Below are 20,824 nucleotides of genomic sequence, written 5' to 3'. Positions count from 1 at the left end.
ATCAGTATAAACAAAGGCTCCCAGATGAAGGATTAGGCTCATGCCTGCTGTCTCTGGAGGCAGTACAAACACAGATGCCCTTCTGTGTCCTCACAGCCCATGGCAGGTAAGGGACAGATATCTTTCCACTTCCTCTGCATCCTTTGCCAAGTTCTGAGTGCTCCCTTGGGTCAGGGCTCCACACAGCCATAACAGGGATGCCAGGGCACCTTACAGACTAAGGATGAGGCTGGAGTGAGCACCTGAGGACACTGTGTTACCAAAACACTAATTATAAATAGGGAAATAAAAATGTAAACAACCACACCAACATTACCCTAGAACTTCCTCGGTAGAGATGGCAAAGCTGATCAAATGCTTGGATCTGCTGTGGATCCAGAACAGGTTCTGAGGTTGCCTGAGAAATAAAAAACAATAAGGTTAATAATAACACCCATGGGCAGCCTCTGTATTTGGTCGGCAGTGAAACAGGATGCAGTGCTTCCTTCACTCCTCTGAAGAAAATCCCTGCTACCAGCAACTGATAAGACATTTTACTGAACATGAATTAGAAATGGCCGTGTGCCTCTGCATGCCCTTGGTGCCAGCTCCACGCTGGCAACCTCCCTATGGGCCCTACCCATGTGGTCTCCACATTCTCCATACTTAAAAACAAGCTCCCCTGGGGCTTCTTGGTCCTTCTTGGCCTTTACTCTGCAGAATAATTTAGTTGCACCCAGCCTGGCACCCCCAGCACTGAATACGGCCAGCAAAGATGCCCTTTCTTTGTGCTGCCAGTGGAGATACGTTATACGTGAAGAAGCGTATCATTTCCCAGGCTCATTATAAAGCTGGTAGCCACATAAGGGCTGAGATTTTAGTCTGCTTTTGGGAAAGGGGAAGTCGAACTTGCTTCTCCGGCAGTCTTGTTTTGTTCCACTGGTTACTGCGCCCAACACTGTGGTCCTACTCTCGGTGGATCCGATCCAGCTCACAGCTAGAGGAAGAAATGGGATCCTGGCAGAGGCCGCCATAGGCTTTGGAGTCAGAGGTGAACTGGAATACCAGTTCTGACACTAACCTGCTACGTGACCTTAGGCAAGTTCCTGCTCTGACTTGTGAGACAGGATAATGCTTCCTTATGAGGTTACTGATCATTAAATTAGATGAGATCCACATTTAAAGTGTCTTTTACCTGCCTGCCCCCACCCCATAAAGGCTCAGTATATGCTGTTTTTTTTTTTTTTTAACATCTTTATTGGAGTATAAGTGCTTTACAGTGGTGTGTTAGTCTCTGCTTTATAACAAAGTGAATCAGTTATACATATGTTCCCACATCTCTTACCTTTTGCGCCTCCCTCCCTCCCACCCTCCCTATCCCACCCCTCTGGGTGGTCACAAAGCACCGAGCTGATCTCCCTGTGCTATGTGGCTGCTTCCCACTAGCTGTCTGTTTTACATTTAGTAGTGTATATATGTCCATGCCACTCTCTCACTTTGTCACAGCTTACAATTTCCCCTCCCCATATCCTCAAGTCCATTCTCTAGTAGGTCTGTGTCTTCATTCCTGTCTTGCCCCTAGGTTCTTCATGACCATTTTTTTCTTTAGATTCCATATATATGTGTTAGCATATGGTATTTTTCTCTTTCTGACTTACTTCACTCTGTATGACAGACTCTAGGTCCATCCACCTCACTACAAATAACTCAATTTCGTTTCTTTTTATGGCTGAGTAATATTCCATTGTATATATGTGCCACATCTTCTTTATCCATTCATTTGTTGAAGGACACTTAGGTTGCTTCCATGTCCTGGCTATTGTAAAGAGCGGCAATGAACATTTTAGTACATGACTCTTTTTGAATTATGGTTTGCTCAGGGTATATGCCCAGTAAGTAGTAGGATTGCTGGGTCATATGGTAGTTCTATTTTTAGTTTTTTAAGGAACCTCCATACTGTTCTCTATAGTGGCTGTATCAATTTACATTCCCACCAACAGTGCATGAGGGTTCCCTTTTCTCCACACCCTCTCCAGCATTTATTTTTTGTAGATTTTTTGATGATGGCCATTCTGACCAGTGTGAGGTGATATCTCATTGTAGTTTTGACTTGCATTTCTCTAATGATTAATGATGTTGAGCATTCTTTTATGTGTTTGTTGGCAGTCTGTATAGTATATCTTTGGAGAAATGTCTATTTAGGTCTTCTGCCCAATTTTGGATTGGGTTGTTTTTTTTGATATTGAGCTGCTTGTAAATTTTGGAGATTAATCCTTTGTCAGTTGCTTCATTTGCAAATATTTTCTCCCATTCTGAGGGTTGTCTTTTGGTCTTGTTTATGGTTTCCTTTGCTGTGCAAAAGCTTTGAAGTTTCATTAGGTCCCATTTCTTTATTTTTGTTTTTATTTCCATTTCTCTAGGAGGTGGGTCAAAAAGGATCTTGCTGTGATTTATGTCATAGAGTGTTCTGCCTATGTTTTCCTCTAAGAGTTTGATAGTGTCTGGCCTTACATGTAGGTCTTTAATCCATTTTGAGTTTATTTTTGTGTGTGGTGTTAGGGAGTGTTCTAATTTCATACTTTTACATGTACATCTCCAGTTTTCCCAGCACCACTTATCGAAGAGGCTGTCTTTTCTCCACTGTATATTCTTAACTCCTTTATCAAAGATAAGGTGACCATATGTGCGTGAGTTTATCTCTGGGCTTTCTATCCTGTTCCATTGAGCTATATTTCTGTTTTTGTGCCAGGACCATACTGTCTTGATTACTGTAGCTTTGTAGTATAGTCTGAAGTCAGGGAGCCTGATTGCTCCAGCTCCATTTTTCTTTCTCAACAGTGCTTTGGCTATTCGGGGTCTTTTGTGTTTCCATACAAATTGTGAAAATTTTTTTTCTAGTTCTGTGAAAAATTATGCTGGATTTTATTACCACAATTTACAGCACCCTCAGTTAAATGATGGTGTGTTTCAGTGATGAGGTGTTGACATTGGCGCCCATCCCTGAGGGTTGAATGATGGCTCTGGGACTGAAGGGAGCTGCAAAAGGTGGTCTGGAGACTCATTCTGTTTAGAAGAAAGTCCTGGTGGGAACGGCCACCAAAACAGTGATATAAACAAATGCCTGCATCCAGGATGTGGAAGAAATTCAGAAACAGGGGAGGCACAGAGCAAATAACATCACTCAGAACAGTTACCATGTACTGAGCATTTCCTACATGCCAAACTCTGTGTGCTACATGTTTTCAGTGGATGACCTCATTAAACCCTCACAACCACTGTAGGAGGAAGGTTCTGCCATGTTCATTCTCCCCCACCCCCCAAAGATTTGAACTTTAAACAGCATTACAACTTTAAGAAATTATGTAAACTTGTGTTCCAGGAATGACTTTGCTTCTTTTCTTCAAAATTTTCACCACCCTTAGGGGGAAAAATCCTACTAAGCACTAAGAGAGAATGGGAATAAGCACTACCCCTGAATGAATCATGCTAATGATTGTGAAATGACTTCACAGCTTCTTCTCTGTGAAAGGATCTAATTCAAGATCAAGAGAGCAGCTGTCACTAAGGAGGCTCACAGCTCCTGGGCTTCTGTAACCCCACGATGATGCCCCAGAGACCAGCCCAGGACACAGCTGCCTCAGTTCTTCCTGATGCTCTCAGTGATGTGGGAATGGCTGAGGATGGCCTGATGGGAATCCCAAGCAGGGCAGCAAGAAAGAGAAAAGGACGGACCATAGGGGTCCTGCTTTTCATTCTAGACTCACACCTCTGGGTCTGCCAGACACGTGGAGGGATCATCCTCTAATCTGAGAATGTTTAAATTTGCCTTGACACTTTAAGAAACACTTATTCTCAATATAATTTGGTACAAAAACTATCCTATTCTTAGAACGTGTGTGGAGTATCACACTTCCAGTAGATACTAAGTAAGATGCACAAGCTAAAGATGATCAGAAGGTTTGAGAAATACTGCAAACCAAGCCTCAAACAAGCAAAAAGAGAAAATATATAAATACCTTCGAGAGACTTAACACTGGTCCTCCCCCTATTTTCCAAATCCCTTCAGTACTACTGGCATGAATGGGGGAGCAGGACAGGTTAAGGACAAGGATGACACCTGACTTTCACTGGCCATTCAAAACCTCAGCTGTGGGGCCTGCCAGTGCCACAGTCCATATGACAAGGGACCAAGCTGCCCTGATCTTACCTTTGTTTATTCCCTGGTTACTCCGTGATGCAGTTTAACAAGGAGGGTCCAAGTGGAATGGCATCAGGAGTGGACTAGGTAAGGCAGCAGGGGCTGGGGCTGTTAAGGCAGGTTAATTAACAAGGAGGTTGTAAAGGTGAAGGTGGAAGATGACAAAGCAGCAAGAGCAAGAAAAGGTCTCTCCTTACAGAAACACTTCTATAAAACAGCCCTTTGCCTTGAGGGGATAATGAAAGAAAAAAATCTCATGAAATATACTACTGTACTTGTTATGAAAATGCAGATATACAGGCTACTTGACTTGTGATGATCCACTGAAGAAATTCCCATTAGACCCTGTGCTGAGAGAAACTGTGTTGCACACAGTTACTAGTTGTGTAGACTTGCTACTAATTGTGTTTTCTTTTTTGTTTCTGTCACTAGGGAACTCAAAACTTTAAGTGGTCAGCTACATAAGTCTAGCAGCTGCACAAGACTTGGTGACACACATTTATGTGTGCTATTATAATCTGGTTTTATATTAGTTTCCACAGGCATACAGTTTTTTAAAATCTAGATTTCTTCATTTTTTCATCCAATTGGTTGTATTTTGGAAGCCAGCTCAAATCATTTTGGGAAAGCAAAGGTCAAGTCATATCAGAAGTAGAAAATGCATATGACAAACCCATAACTAACATCATTCTCAACAGTGAAAAGCTGAAAGCATTCCCTCATGTCCACCCTCACCACTTTTATTCAACATAGTTTTGGAAGTCCTAGCCATGGCAATCAGAGAAGAAAAAGAAATAAAAGGAATCCAAATTGGAAAAGAAGAAATAAAACTGTCACTGTTTGCAGATGACATGATACTATATGTAGAAACTCCTAAAGACGCTACCAGAAAACTACTAGAGCTCGTCAGTGAATTCAGTAAAGTTGCAGGATACAAAATTAATATACAGAAATCTCTTGCATACCTATACACTAACAATAAAAGATCAGAAAGAGAAATTAAGGAAACACTCCTATTTACCATCACATCAAAAAGAATAAAATACCTAGGAATAAACCTACCTAAGGCAAAAGATCTGTACTCTGAAAGTATAAGACACTGATGAAAGAAATCAAAGATGACACAAACAGATGGAAAGATACACCCATGTTCTTGGATTGGAAGACTCAATATTGTGAAAATGACTACACCACCCAAGGCAATCTAAAGACTCAATGCAAAAAAAAAAAAAAAAGATTCAGTGCAATCCTGATCAAATTACTAATGGCATTTTCACAGAACTAGAACAAAAATTTTTTAAATTTGTACAGAAACACAAAAGACCCCAGACTGCCAAAGCAAACATGAAAAAGAAAAATAGAGCTGGAGCAATCAGGCTCCCTGACTTCAGACTATACTACAAAGCTACAGCAATCAAAACAGTATGATACTGGCACAAAAACAGAAATACAGATCAATGGAACAGGATAGAAAGCCCAGAAGTAAACCCATGCACCTATGGTCAATTAATCTATGACAAAGGAGGCAAGAACATATAATAGGCAAAAGACAGTCTCGTCAGTAAGTGGTGCTGGGAAAACTGGACAGCCACATGTAAAAGAATGAAATTAGAACATTTTCTAACACCATATACAAAAATAAACTCAAAATGGAATAAAGACAAATGTAAGGCTGGATACTATAACACTCTTAGAGGAAGACATAGGGAGAACATACTTTGACATAAATTGCAGCAAGATCTTTTTTGATCCACCTCCTAGAATAATGAAAATAAAAACAAAAATAAACAAATGGGACCTAATGAAACTTCAAAATTTTTGCACAGCAAAGGAAACCATAAACAAAATGAAAAGAAAACCCACAGAATTGGAGAAAGCATTTGCAAACAAAGCGACTGACAAGGGATTACATCTCCCCAATATACAAACAGCTCATGCAACTCTATATCAAAAAAACAAACAACCCGGTAAAAAAATGGCAGATCTAAATAGACATTTCTCCAAAGAAGACACACAGGTGGCCAAAAAGCACATGAAAAGATGCTCAACATCACTAATTATTAGAGAACTGCAAATCAAAACTACAATGAGGTGTCACCTCACACTGGTCAGAAGGGCCATCATCAAAAAGTCTACAAACAATAAATTCTAGAGAGGGTATGGAGAAAAGGGAACCCTCTTGCACTGTTGGTGGGAATGTAAATTGGTACAACCACTATGGAGAACAGTATGGAGGTTCCTTAGAAAAACTAAAAATAGAGCTACCATATGATCCAGCAATCCTACTCCTGGGCATAATATCCAAAGAAATCCACAATTTGAAAAGATACATGCACCCCAATGTTCACTGCAACACTATTTACAATAGCCAAGACATGGAAGCAACATAAATGTCCATTGACAGAGGAATGGATAAAGATGATGTGGTACATATATACAATGGAATATTACTCAGCCATAAAACAGAATGAAATAATGACATTTGCAGCAACATGGATGGACTCAGTAATCTCTAAGTGAAGTAAGTCAGACAGAGAAAGACAAGTGTATGATATCACTCATATGTAGAACCTAATTTTCAAAAGTGATACAAATGAACTTACTTACAAAACAGACTTAGAGATTTTGAAAACAAACTTATGGTTACCAATGGGGAAATGTTGGAGGGAGGGATAGATTAGGTGTTTTGGATTAACATATATATACTACTGTAATATAAAATAGACAACCAACAAGGACCTACTGTACAGCACAGGGAACTCTACTCAATCTTCTGTAATAACCTATATGGAAAAGAATCTGAAAAAGAATGAATGTACGTATATGTACAACTGAATCACTTTGCTGTACTTGAAACTAACAACATTGTAAATCAACTATACTCTATTAAAATTTTTTTTAAAAAGTAGAAAATGCTACTGTTAAAAACAGAATCACGCTTTCATCCCCAGGAAGCATTACACAGCAGATGAGTCTATTCCAGGCACAGAATAAATGGCTCTAGCCGCTGGAAGTTTGCTCACTGAGGCAGAAAGTGCAGGAATCTAAAATGGTAGTCCAACCCATGTTTTCTGATCCAGCACTTCTCCAAGCGATTTCTTTCATGTGCATAAGAATCGCAGAAAGATCTTGTTAAAATGCAGATTCTGGTTAGGTCTGGGGTGGGGTCTGAGATTCAGTGTTTCTCACATGCTCCCAGGTGACACTTGGAGCAGCACAGCGCTAATCTGTACCTAGAACAGCTCAGCACAGCTGGACTTCCTGTCCTCACTGCGTCCTAACGGGAGCAGGACACTCTCAGCTTATGGGCATTTGCCTTCTTCTGATTCGACTGTACCAAATCAACCAATCAACCAGCATTTCTCTTTTTCTAAGTGTCCCAATTAGGTATGTTGTATTCAACTTTCAGTGAGTTCCAATGCATCTTAGAAGCCCTTGGGTATAATAAGAAAATTTAATAAGAATGTTTCTGCCATATGGTTTATTTTGAATCCTACTGAATTGCAAGCCCTACACCTACTCTACTACATAAATGAACGGGATTGTGCAAATTGAGGAAAGGAAAGCTAGGAGACTTGCCCAACACAAATCAAAAACTCACAATCCAGGGTCATTACCAGGACCTCTACCTTATAAACCCTAGTACCCCTCTCCTGGGAGAAGAGCTGGAGTAACAAATAGGTAAGTGTGCACACAAACACATACATGCAGACCCATAATTTCAAACACGACATGTCCAGATAAGTGTGCAGGGTTGCACTGAGTTCTGGCCTTGTCATCATTATATTCCCCCTCTAAGCCCTTAAACTCCTTGGAGCTACCAAGGGAAGGGGTTTGCCAACAACGACATCCTTCAGAAATTGAAAAATGTGGTTGTTCCATGGGTGTGAAATAATGGAAAGTGACAGGACCTTTCTTATAACAGAAGCCATCATCCAGGACAAAAAGATACTGAACAAAGGAGCACAGCTGGGGCTGCCCTGGGACCCTCTGGAAGCAAAGGTGCTGCAGGACCAGGCGGTGCTGTCTCTTCATCTGAGGTAAAACAGCAGAGCTATTTGTAGACGTGCCTAGGACCCAGTAGATGCTTACCTGTCTTAAAATACTTCCTAGAACAAGGCGGAATATTTTAAAAAAGGAAGCATTCAGGGAATGACTAATACATCACTAAGGTGAGGATTTCTGTACTCTTCTCCTTGGGTTGAGGGTTCCAGCAGTGAGGCGGGGTGAGAATGAGGGAAGGGACAGGGCCCTGGGCAGGCAGCTTGTCCAGAGAAGGCCAGTTTAGCAGTTTTATGCCCCGCCCTATACAGGGTCCAGCCCACTCACCTCCAGGCCTCACGAATGGGGATCCAGTTCTGTTGTTCAACAGACATTTCTGGGACCTCTGCTATATCAGTGCCTGGGATATAAAGATGAGTAAATCAAGAGGAGCTTAAATGTCTCAAAGATTTTGGGACATTAAAAACCCCACAAAAAGATCACCCTCTCCAGAACTGATAAGCAAAGCTTGAGAGGTTACTGAGGTATAATAACCATATACAGCATATTTGCCAGGTCAGCCTTGTTTGAAACACGCTCTCACATTATCTACATATACCATCAAAAGGTCCCTGAAATTACAACATTTTTGGGTCCAGATTACACTCTTGCACACATGAGAGTAAACACTTAGAAAGGCTCAGCTCCAGCCCTCTACCTGAGCACCCCCATCCCATCCTGGTCCTGTCAGTAGATTAGCTGCCACATGGCTCGTCCACAACTGCATTGTTGTGCTATAGTGTAATTATCTGTTTACCTGTCTCCCCATTAGCCTGTGAACTCCTTAAATATCAGAGCTTTATCTTATTCATCCTTTACTCCCAGGGCTCCACAGCCAGCAAATGTTCAACAAACATTTGCTGAACATTCCACATCCTGTTTTACTTTGCACTGTCCATTTTAGGAACAAGAGCAGAGGCAGCAGTTTGCTCCTGGCCCAGTGTGAAATCACTGGCATTTGTCTTCCTGTTTCCAAGAACTTGGACTTTGTAAAAAGATTCTTTGTGATTTCTGGCATGTTTATCCTGTATCTCAGTGAAATATCTTATTACATCCTATTTAATTCACTTTTGGGGAAAGTATTATTTTTCAAATGTGAGAAGATACCAACGCTTGTAAGAAGGGATGGAAATTTACCAAACCAGTGGGACTTTTGGTTAAAAGCCTCTTTCTGTTGTTGCTCTGGCACATCCTGTGCAGGGCCCTCTGTCCCACATGACCATAGCCTGCTTCCCAAGTGCCCATGATACTGCGGCGGCTGGTAGACAAAAGCCTGGGCTCTAGAGCCTGAGCCCACCAATCACTGGCACTAAAATCACTGGCAAGCTGTCTATTCTCTCTGAGCTGGGGGTGGGGTGGGGTGGGGTGGGGTGGGGTGTGTGTGTGTGTGTGTGTGTGTGTGTGAGCCCACCAATCACTGGCAAGCTGTCTATTCTCTCTGAGCTGGGGGTGGGGTGGGGTGGGGTGGTGTGTGTGTGTGTGTGTGTGTGTGTGTGTGTGTGTGTGTGTGTCTGAGCCCACCAATCACTGGCAAGCTGTCTATTCTCTCTGAGCTAGGGTGTGTGTGTGTGTGTGTGTGTAGATTAAGAAGGTAATGCACGCAGTAAACACCCAAGACTCAGTAAGTCCTCAATCAGTAAGTTCTCAATAAGTGTTACCAGTCTACACACGATACTGGTTGTGTGTACCTAGTCCTAACGTGGCCACTGAAAATGGAAAGAAAGGAGACGTCAGAGCACAGTGCAGACAAGACTGGCCTGGCAACAAGAGGGAGAGGTGGATGTTGCAGGGGAGAGAGAAGGGACAGTGGAGGGAAAGCTTCAAGAAAGGAGTGCTTCAAGGACAGGGCGCCATCTCTCGCTCAGGGCACCCAGCACTGTGCCTGGCACAGAACAGCTGTGAAATAATTATCTGCTGATAATTATCTGCTGAAGGGATGGGAAGGGCGAGCAGACTTTCTACTTCTTACAGTCACTGGGGTGTTTCTACACTGCCTGCAATGCAGGAAGGGGAACACAGGGCATGGCTTGCACAGATCTGGGCTCTACCTGGATTCTGTGATGATTAGTGAGTGGCCCTGACCAAGTTTTTTAGCTTCTCTCAGCTTCTTTAGCTGTAAAACACTACTCTGCACAATTGTGAGGACCAGAGATGACGTATGGTCCTGACACCTATTTGATGGTCAGTAATGCGCTGCGACTATTGTGCCTGTGTTATCTCTGCTCCCTGCGGAAGCACCTGGAAGGAAGAGCACTGGCCTGAGAAGCAGGAAACTTGAGCACTCATCCGGTCATAGCTCCCTGTGTAAGCTGAGCAGGTTGCATTGCTCCGCTGTGTCTGTGCTCCAATTTATTGAAGGGCAGTGCCACCATAGGCCACGCTCTACCATCTGGGGAAGATGTGGGTGCCATGAGACAATAGGCATTTAGGGCACGAAAGATTCAAGTAAGCTAGTGGTGTTTACTGAAGCTAATCATGGATTTTACTGCATCATCAGAAGCAAACTAGGGCAACCAACTACAGACACTGTCACAAAGACCCATGATAGCCCCGAAGAGAAATAGTAGATTCAGTCTAAGATGCTGTACAGAGAAACTGATTTGCCAAATCTGTGTCATGCACAAAAGTGGGAGCAACAAAATTTGGACACAGTCTCAGTTTGGCAAATCCTTAAACATAAGGCACCCTACCTAGACCATCTAACCCACTAGCACAGAACTGATCAGGAGTGATTTTCCAATTGTAAGAGAAAGAAAAACATACTTGATACTATCTGCTAGAGCAAATTTCTTTCTTCCCATGTAATGAAGTCCAGCGATAAGAGCTGAAAATTAAACTGTAGCTGAACATTAGAGGAAGAAGCAATGACAACCGTGGAAATGACCTTGTAACACTCAGCATTAAAGTAAATCTGGGGGAAAATGAGGCTCTGATGATCTGGAGCTGCAGGGAGAGGGATGCTGGGCTGACATAGTGACTCAAAAAGCTCAGTGACTCCCAGACGTGGTGGAAGTGAGAGCTGTAATTACATTCGTTGCAAGGAAGAAAACAAACCAGGGCTTTCAGGATCCACGGGCCTCGTAACCAGCACACCAAGCTTGATACAGGAAACAACTATGATCCCTGCCACCCTGAAGGCTGGGTTCCCAGGAATGTGGATAATAACACTAGGGATTCTGGATACAGAGCCTTCCGAGTCACACACGCAGACAGGGACAGTCACAGAAGACTAAGCTCTGCTTGTTCGTGTTTTATTGCTCACAACAAACAAGGTCCTGAAATCAAAATCCCAACATTTCCCTTCCTGTCTTCCAACACGAGCACATGACAGGTGAACCTAGTCTAATTCTGCAACACGAGTATCTGTCTGCACGCACTCCAGGAGCTTTCTACTGGCAGCTCTGTAACTGGCTGGCGGGGATGGGGGCACAGATGGAGCAGAATGAACAGAATGAGAACAGTACTGCCCACCTGCTCCCACCTGCCTTGGCCTCACTACCAAATCCTTCTCTGTTTCTAATAGAGTCAGACTTTTGCCACCACCTAAGCTGTTTCAAACTAGAGGTCCTTAATATTTAACACTCTTGCCTAAAATGAAACTCTGACTTCAGAGGTAAGAGTGAAGCCATACTTCCTTCCCCACCTGCAAACAGAAAACACCTTTCCTAAAATTCCCACCCACAGCGCAGTTTGCTTCCACACAGAACCTGGCCCCTCACACACCCTCATTTCCCAATGCCTCAAAACTCTCAATTAGCTAAAAGCTAATAATGAATCAGGTGAAGAAATAATAAAATAAACAGGTACATTGCTAAGCTGACTGGAGAGAGGAGGGAAACGCCTGGCAGAACATCTCTTAAGGAGATTTCACTTAGAACCAGCTATAAGGGTAGAGAGTATTTGAGGTTGGAGATGGAAATGTGAAAGGCTGACTGAAAATATCCATAAAAAACCAACACCATAGAGCTTCCCTGGTGGCACAGTGGTTGAGAGTCCGCCTGCCGATGCAGGGGACGCGGGTTCGTGCCCCGGTCCGGGAAGATCCCACACGCCGTGGAGCGGCTGGGCCCGTGAGCCATGGCTGCTGACCCTGCGCATCTGGAGCCTGTGCTCCGCAACGGGAGAGGCCACAACATTGAGAGGCCCACGAACTGCAAAAAAAAAACCCCCACAAAAACCAAGACCTTCAAAACCACAATTAAAAAGAAAGAGCACAGTGACTTATCACAGCAGAGGAAGAAAATGCTGGTTTAAGTCTTCTAAGGTGTGAAAAGGAGTAACAACCACCACTGTAGCAGCTAACAGTTATCAAGCAAGTAATTACTGTGTGTCAGCGTGTTCCAAGCCCTGAACGCGTATTATCTCACATCATCTAATCATCACAAACACCCCATGAAGTTGGTTCTTTTGTTATCCTCATTTTACCTTTGAAGGAACTAAGGTCCTGGGTGCAGAATGTGCCCAAGGTCACTCTGGCTGGTGGCAGAGCCCAGATGTGAACTTGGGCAGTCCAGTCCCAGAGGTTTCTTCTACTTGCCATGCTCTTGGTATCGGTCTGGAAAAAGCCCGATAGAAAGTCACTTTCAAGGGACTCAGAAGGCTGTGTCAGGAGCACACTAGGTACAAACAGCTCATGCAGCTCAATATCAAAAAACAACCCAATCAAAAAGTGGGTGGGAGACGGCTTAAAGATGGCGGAAGAGTAAGACGCGGAGTTCTCCTTCCTCCTCACACAGACATCAGAAATACATCTACACGTGGAACTTCTCCTATAGAACACCCACCGAACGCTGGCAGAAGACCTCAGACTTCCCAAAAGGCAAGAAACTCCCCACATACCTGGGTAGGGCCAAAGAAAAACGAATAAACAGAGACAAAGAATAGGGACGGGACCTACACCAGTGGGAGGGAGCCGTGAAGGAGGAAAGGTTCCCACACACTAGAAATCCCTTCGCGGGCGGAGACTGTGGGTGGCGGAGGGGGAAGCTCCGGAGCCGCGGAGGACAGCTCAGCCACAGGGTGCGGAGGGCAAAGCAGAGAGATTCCTGCAGAGGATTGGTGCCGACCGGCACTCACCAGCCTGAGAGGCTTGTCTGCTCCCCAACCGGAGCGGGGGGGGGGGGGGGGGGGGGCGGAGCTGAGGCTCGGGCTTCAGTCGGATCCCAAGGAAAGGTCTGGAGTTGGCAGAGTGAAAACAGCTTGAAGGGGTTAGTGCGCCACGGCTGGCCGGGAGGGAGTCCGAGAGAAGTCTGGAGCTGCCGAAGAGGCAAGAGACCTTTTCTTCTCTCTTTGCTTCCTGGGCGCGAGGAGAGGGGATTAAGCGCGCCGCTTAAAGGAGCCCCAGAAATGGGCGCGGAGCTGCCAAAGAGACAAGAGACTTTTTCTTGCCTCTTTGCTTCCTTGGGCGCGAGGAGAGGGGATTAAGAGCACCGCGTTAAAGGAGCTCCAGGAACGGGCGCGAGCTGCGGCTGTCAGCACAGACAGTAGAGACGGGTGTGGGACGCTACGGTTGCTGCTGCCACCACCAAGAGGCCTGTGTGTGAGCACAGGTCACTCTCCACACCGGCCCTCCCGGGAGCCCGTGCAGCCTGCCACTGCCGGGGTCCCGGGATCCAGGGACAGCTTCCTCGGGAAAACACACGGCGCGCCTTGGGCCTGTGCAGCATCACGCCGGCCTCTGCCGCCGCGGACTCGCCCCGCACTCGTGCCACTCCCTCCCCCCAGCCTGAGTGAGCCGGAGCCCCCGAATCAACTGCTCCTTTAACCCCGTCCTGTCTGAGCGAAGGGCAGACGCCCTCGGACGACCTACACGCAGAGGCGGGGCCAAGTCCAAAGCTGAACCCCAGGAGCTGTGTGAACAAAGAGGAGAGGGGGAGGTCTCTCCCAGCAGCCTCAGAAGCGGCGGATTAAAGCTCCACAATCAACTTGAAGTGCCCTGCATCTGTGGAAAACCTGAATAGACAACTAATCATCCCAAGTTGAGGATGTGGACTTTGGGAGCAAGATATACTATTATTTTCCCCTTTTTTTCTTTTTGTGAGTGTGTATGTGTGTGCTGCTGTGTGAGATTTTGTCTGTATAGCTTTGCTTTCACCATTTGTCCTAGGGTTAGACTGACCCGTTTTTCTGTTTTTTTTTAATAGAAATTTTTCTTCTTAATAATTATTTTTTATTTTAATAACTATACTTTATCCTACTTTATTTTGTCTTCTCCCTTTCTTCCTTTCTTCCCTCCTTCCCTTTCTTCCTTCCTTCCTCCCTTCCTTCCTCCCTTTCTTCCACTCCACCTTCCTTCCTTCCTTTCTTGCTATCTTCCTTCCTTCATTTCTTCCTTCCTTTCTTCCTCCCTTCCCTCCCCCCTTCCTTCCTTTTCTTTCCTTTCTATTTTTTCTCCCTTTTATTTTAAGCCGTGTGGATTAAAGGCTCTTAACACCCCAGCCAGGCACCAGGGCTGTGTCTCTGAGGTGGGAGAACCAACCTCAAGACACTAGTCTACAAGAGACCTCCCAGCTCCATGCAATATCAAACGGCGAAAATCTCCCAGAGATCTCCATCTCAACACCAAGACCCAGCTTCATTCAAGGACCAGCAACGAACACTGCTGGACACCCTATCCCCAACAAAGAACAAGACAGGTCTACAGCCCCATCCATTAGCAGAGAGGCTGCCTAAAATCATAATAAGGCTACCAACATCCCCAAACACACCACCAGACGTGGACCTGGCCCACCAGAAGGACAAGATCCAGCCTCATCCACCAGAACAGAGGCACTAGTCCCCCCAACCAGGGAACCTACTCAACCCACTGAACCAACCTTAGCCACTGGGGACAGCCACCAAAAACAACGAGAACTACGAACCTGCAGCCTGCAAAAAGGAGACCCCAAACACAGTAAGATTAGCTAAATGAGAAGACAGAAAAACACACAGCAGATGAAGAAGCAAGGTAAAAACCCACCAGACCTAACAAATGAAGAGGAAATAGGCAGTCTACCTGAAAAAGAATTCAGAATAATGATAGTAAAGATGATTCAAAATCTTGGAAATAGAATAGACAAATTGCAAGGAACAGTTAACAAGGACCTAGAATAAATAAAGAGGAAGCAAGCAACGATGAGCAACACAATAAATGAAATGAAAAATACTCTAGATGGGATCAATAGCAGAATAACTGAGGCAGAAGGACGGATAAGTGACCTGGAAGATAAAATAGTGGAAATAACTACTGCAGAGCAGAAGAAAGAAAAAAGAATGAAAAGATCTGAGGACAGTCTCAGAGACCTCTGGGACAACATTAAATGCACCAACATTTGAATTATAGGGGTCCCAGAAGAAGAAGAGAAAAAGAAAGGGACTGAGAAAATATTTGAAGAGATTATAGTTGAAAACTTCCCTAATATAGGAAAGGAAATAGTCAATCAAGTCCAGGAAGCAGAGAGAGTCCCATACAGGATAAACCCAAGGAGAAACACGCCAAGACACATAATAATCAAACTGTCAAAAATTAAATACAAAGAAAACATATAAAAAGCAGCAAGGGAAAAACAACAAATAACACACAAGGGAATCCCCATAAGGTTAACATCTGATCTTTCAGCAGAAACTCTACAAGCCAGAAGGGAGTGGCAGGACATATTTAAAGTGATGAAGGAAAAAAACCTACAACCAAGATTACTCTACCCAGCAAGGATCTCATTCAGATTTGATGGAGAAATTAAAACCTTTTCAGACAAGCAAAAGCTGAGAGAGTTCAGCACCACCAAACCAGCTCTACAACAAATGCTAAAGGAACTTCTCTAGGCAAGAAACACAAGAGAAGGAAAAGACCTACAAGAACAACCCGAAACAATTAAGTAAATGGTAATAGGAACATACATATCGATAATTACCTTAAATGTAAATGGATTAAATGCTCCCACCAAAAGACACAGACTGGCTGAATGGATACAAAAACAAGACCCATATATATGCTGTCTACAAGAGACCCACTTCAAACCTAGGGACACATACAGACTGAAAGTAAGGGGATGGAAAATGATATTCCATGCAAGTGGAAATCAGAAGAAAGCTGGAGTAGCAATTCTCATATCAGACAAAATAGACTTTAAAATAAAATCTAGTACAAAAGACAAAGAAGGACACTACATCATGATCAAGGGATCGATCCATGAAGAAGATATAACAATTGTAAATATTTATGCACCCAACATAGGCACACCTCAATACATAAGGCAAATACTAACAACCTTAAAAGGGGAAATCGACAGTAACACAATTATAGTTGGGGACTTTAACACCCCACTTTCACCAATGGACAGATCATCCAAAATGAAAATAAATAAGGAAACACAAGCTTTAAATGATACATTACACAAGATGGACTTACTTGATATTTATAGAACATTCCATCCAAAAACAACAGAATACACATTTTTCTCAAGTGCTCATGGAACATTCTCCAGGATTGATCATATATTGGGTCACAAATCTAGCCTTGGCAAATTTAAGAAAATTGAAATCGTATCAAGTATCTTTTCCGACCACAACGCCATGAGACTAGATATCAATTACAGGAAAAGATCTGTAAAAAATACAAACACATGGAGGCTAAACAATACACTACTTAATAACGAAGTGATCACTGAAGAAATCAAAGAGGAAATCAAAAAACACTTAGAAACAAATGACAATGGAGACACAACGACCCAAAACCTATGGGATACAGCAAAAGCAGTTCTAAGAGGCAAGTTTATAACATTACAATCATACCTTAAGAAACAGGAAACATCTCGAATAAACAACCTAACTTTGCACCTAAAGCAATTAGAGAAGGAAGAACAAAAAAACCCCAAATTTAGCAGAAGGAAAGAAATCATAAAGATCATATCAGAAATAAATGAAAAAGAAATGAAGGAAACAATAGCAAAGATCAATAAAAGTAAAAGCTGGTTCTTTGAGAAGATAAATAAAATTGATAAACCATTAGCCAGACTCATCAAGAATAAAAGGGAGAAGACTCAAATCAATAGAATTAGAAATGAAAAAGGAGATGTAACAACTGACTCTGCAGAAATACAAAAGATTATTAGAGATTACTACAAGCAACTCTATGCCAATAAAATGAACAACCTGGACGAAATGGACAAATTCTTAGAAATGCACAAGCTGCCAAGACCGAACCAGGAAGAAATAGAAAATATGAACAGACCAATCACAAGCACTGAAATTGAAACTGTGATTAAAAATCTTCCAACAAACAAAAGCCCAGGACCAGATGGCTTCACAGGCGAATTCTATCAAACATTTAGAGAAGAGCTAACACCTATCCTTCTCAAACTCTTCCAACAGATAGCAGAGGGAGGAACACTCCCAAACTCATTCTATGAGGCCACCATCACCCTGATACCAAAACCAAAGACATCACAAAGAAAGAAAACTACAGGCCAATATCACTGATGAACATAGATGCAAAAATCCTCAACAAAATATTAGCAAACAGAATCCAACAGCACATTAAAAGGATCATACACCATGATCAAGTGGGGTTTATTCCAGGAATGCAAGGATTCTTCAATATACGCAAATCAATCAACGTGATACACCATATCAACAAACTGAGGGAGAAAAACCATATGATCATCTCAATAGATGCAGAGAAAGCTTTTGACAACATTCAACACTCATTTATGATAAAAACCCTGCAGAAAGTAGGCATAGAGGGAACTTTCCTCAACATAATAAAGGCCATATATGACAAACCCACAGCTAGCATCGTTCTCAATGGTGAAAAACTGAAACCATTTCCACTAAGATCAGGAACAAGACAAGGTTGCCCACTCTCACCACTCTTATTCAACATAGTTTTGGAAGTTCTAGCCACAGCAATCAGAGAAGAAAAAGAAATAAAAGGAATCCAAATAGGAAAAGAAGAAGTAAAGCTGTCACTGTTTGCAGATGACATGATACTATACATAGAGAACCCTAAGGATGCTACCAGAAAACTACTAGAGGTAATCAATGAATTTGGTAAAGTTGCAGGATACAATATTAATGCACAGAAATCTCTGGCGTTCTTATACACTAATGATGAAAAATCTGAGAGTGAAATTAAGAAAACACTCCCATTTACCATTGCAAAAAAAGAATAAAATATCTAGGAATAAACCTACCTAAGGAGACAAAAGCCTTGTATGCAGAAAACTATAAGACACTGATGAAAGAAATTAAAGATGATACAAATAGGTGGAGAAATATACCATGTTCTTGGATTGGAAGAATCAACATTGTGAAAATGACTCTACTACCCAAAGCAATCTACAGATTCAATGCTATCCCTATCAAATTACCACTGGCATTTTTTACAGAACTAGAACAAAAAAATTTCACAATTTGTATGGAAACACAAAAGACCCCGAATAGCCAAAGCAGTCTCGAGAACGAAAAATGGAGCTGGAGGAATCAGGCTCCCTGACTTCAGACTCTACTACAAGGCTACAGTAATCAAGACAGTATGGTACTGGCACAAAAACAGAAATATAGATCAATGGAACCGGATAGAAAGCCCAGAGATAAACCCACACACATATGGTCACCTTATCTTTGATAAAGGAGGGAAGGATATACAGTGGAGAAAAGACAGCCTCTTCAATAAGTGGTGCTGGGAAAACTGGACAACTACATGTAAACGAATGAAATTAGAACACTCCCTAACACCACACACAAAAATAAACTCAAAATGGGTTAAAGACCTACATGTAAGGCCAGACACTATCAAACTCTTAGAGGAAAACATAGGCAGAACACTCTATGACATAAATCACAGCAAGATCCTTTTTGATCCATCTCCTAGAGAAATGGAAATAAAAACATAAATAAACAAATGGGACCTAATGAAACTTAAAAGCTTTTGCACAGCAAAGGATACCATAAACAAGACCAAAAGACAACCCTCAGAATGGGAGAAAATATTTGCAAATGAAGCAACTGACAAAGGATTAATCTCCAAAATTTATAAGCAACTCAGGCAGCTCAATAACAAAGAAACAAACAACCCAATTCAAAAATGGGCAGAAGAACTAGATAGACATTTCTCCAAAGAAGATATACAGATTGCTAACAAACACATGAAAGAATGCTCAACATCATTAATCATTAGAGAAATGCAAATCAAAACTACAATGAGGTATCATCTCACACCGGTCAGATTGGCCATCATCAAAAACTCTAGAAACAATAAATGCTGGAGAGGGTGTGGAGAAAAGGGAACCCTCTTGCACTGCTGGTGGGAATGTAAATTGATACAGCCACTATGGAGAACAGTATGGAGGTTCCTTAAAATACTACAAATAGAACTACCATATGACCCAGCAATCCCACTACTGGGCATATACCCTGAGAAAACCATAATTCAAAAAGACTCATGTACTAAAATGTTCATTGCAGCTCTATTTACGATAGCCAGGACATGTAAGCAACCTAAGTGTCCATCAACAGATGAATCGATAAAGAAGATTTGGCACATATATACAATGGAATATTACTCAGCCATAAAAAGAAATGAAACTGAGTTATTTATAATGAGGTGGATGGACCTGGAGTCTGTCATACAGAGTGAAGTAAGTCAGAAGGAGAAAAACAAATACCGTATGCTAACACATATATATGGACTCTAAGAAAAAAAAAATGTCATGAAGAGATTAGTGGTAGGATGGGAATAAAACAGACTTACTAGAGCATGGACTTGAGGATATGGGGAGGGGGAAGGGTAAGCTGTGACGAAGTGAGAGAGTGGCAGGGACATATATACACTATCAAATGTAAATTAGATCGCTAGTGGGAAGCTGCCGCATAGCACAGGGAGATCACCTCTGTGCTTTGTGACCACCTAGAGGGGTGGGATAGGGAGGTTGGGAGAGAGGGTGATGCAAGAGGGAAGAGATATGGGAACATATGTATATGTATAACTGATTCCATTTGTTGTAAAGGAAAAACTAACACACTATTGTAAAACAGTTATACTCCAATAAAGGTGTTTAAAAAAAAAAAAGTGGGTGGAAGATCTAAATAAACATTTCTCCAAAGAAGACATACAGATGGCCAAAAAGCACATGAAAAGATGCTCAACATCACTATTTATTAGAGAAATGCAAATCAAATGTGTATTGCCTCACACTAGTCAGAATGGCCACCATCAAAATATCTACAAACAATAAATTCTGGAGAGGGTGTGGAGAAAAGGGAACCCTTCTGCACTGTCAGTGGGAATGTAAATTGATACAGCCACTATGGAGAACAGTATCGACGTTCCTTAAAAAACTAAAAATTGAACTACCATATGACCCAGCAATCCCACTCCTGAGCACACACCTGGAGCAAACCATAATTCGAAAAGACACAGGCACCCCAATGTTCACTGCAGCACTATTTACAATAGCCAGGATATGGAAGCAACTGAAATGTCCATCAACAGAGGAATGGATAAAGATGATGTGGTACATATATACAATGGAACCATAGCAAAGAACAAAATAATGCCATTTGCAGCAACATGGATGGATCTAGAGATTATTATACTGAGTGAAGTTAAGTCAGACACAGACAGACAAA

General features: G+C 42.5%; 1 protein-coding gene across 5 annotated transcripts in view; it reads right to left on the bottom strand.

Annotated features, from left to right (window-relative positions):
* VPS8 (VPS8 subunit of CORVET complex) overlaps positions 1-20,824 on the bottom strand; it is a 310,442-nt gene that overhangs the window by 3,611 nt on the left and 286,007 nt on the right. For all 5 annotated transcript variants that reach the window (XM_067034155.1, XM_067034154.1, XM_067034156.1 and 2 more), the window contains one exon: positions 317-397. In XM_067034155.1, the coding sequence (XP_066890256.1) occupies positions 317-397 (81 nt within the window). The remainder of the gene's footprint in view (positions 1-316; positions 398-20,824) is intronic.

Source organism: Kogia breviceps, chromosome 5, assembly GCF_026419965.1.
Source record: "Kogia breviceps isolate mKogBre1 chromosome 5, mKogBre1 haplotype 1, whole genome shotgun sequence".
NCBI classification, from domain to species: domain Eukaryota; kingdom Metazoa; phylum Chordata; class Mammalia; order Artiodactyla; family Physeteridae; genus Kogia; species Kogia breviceps.
Note: the sequence above shows the minus strand (reverse complement) of the source record. Positions and strands in the feature narration are given on the sequence as shown.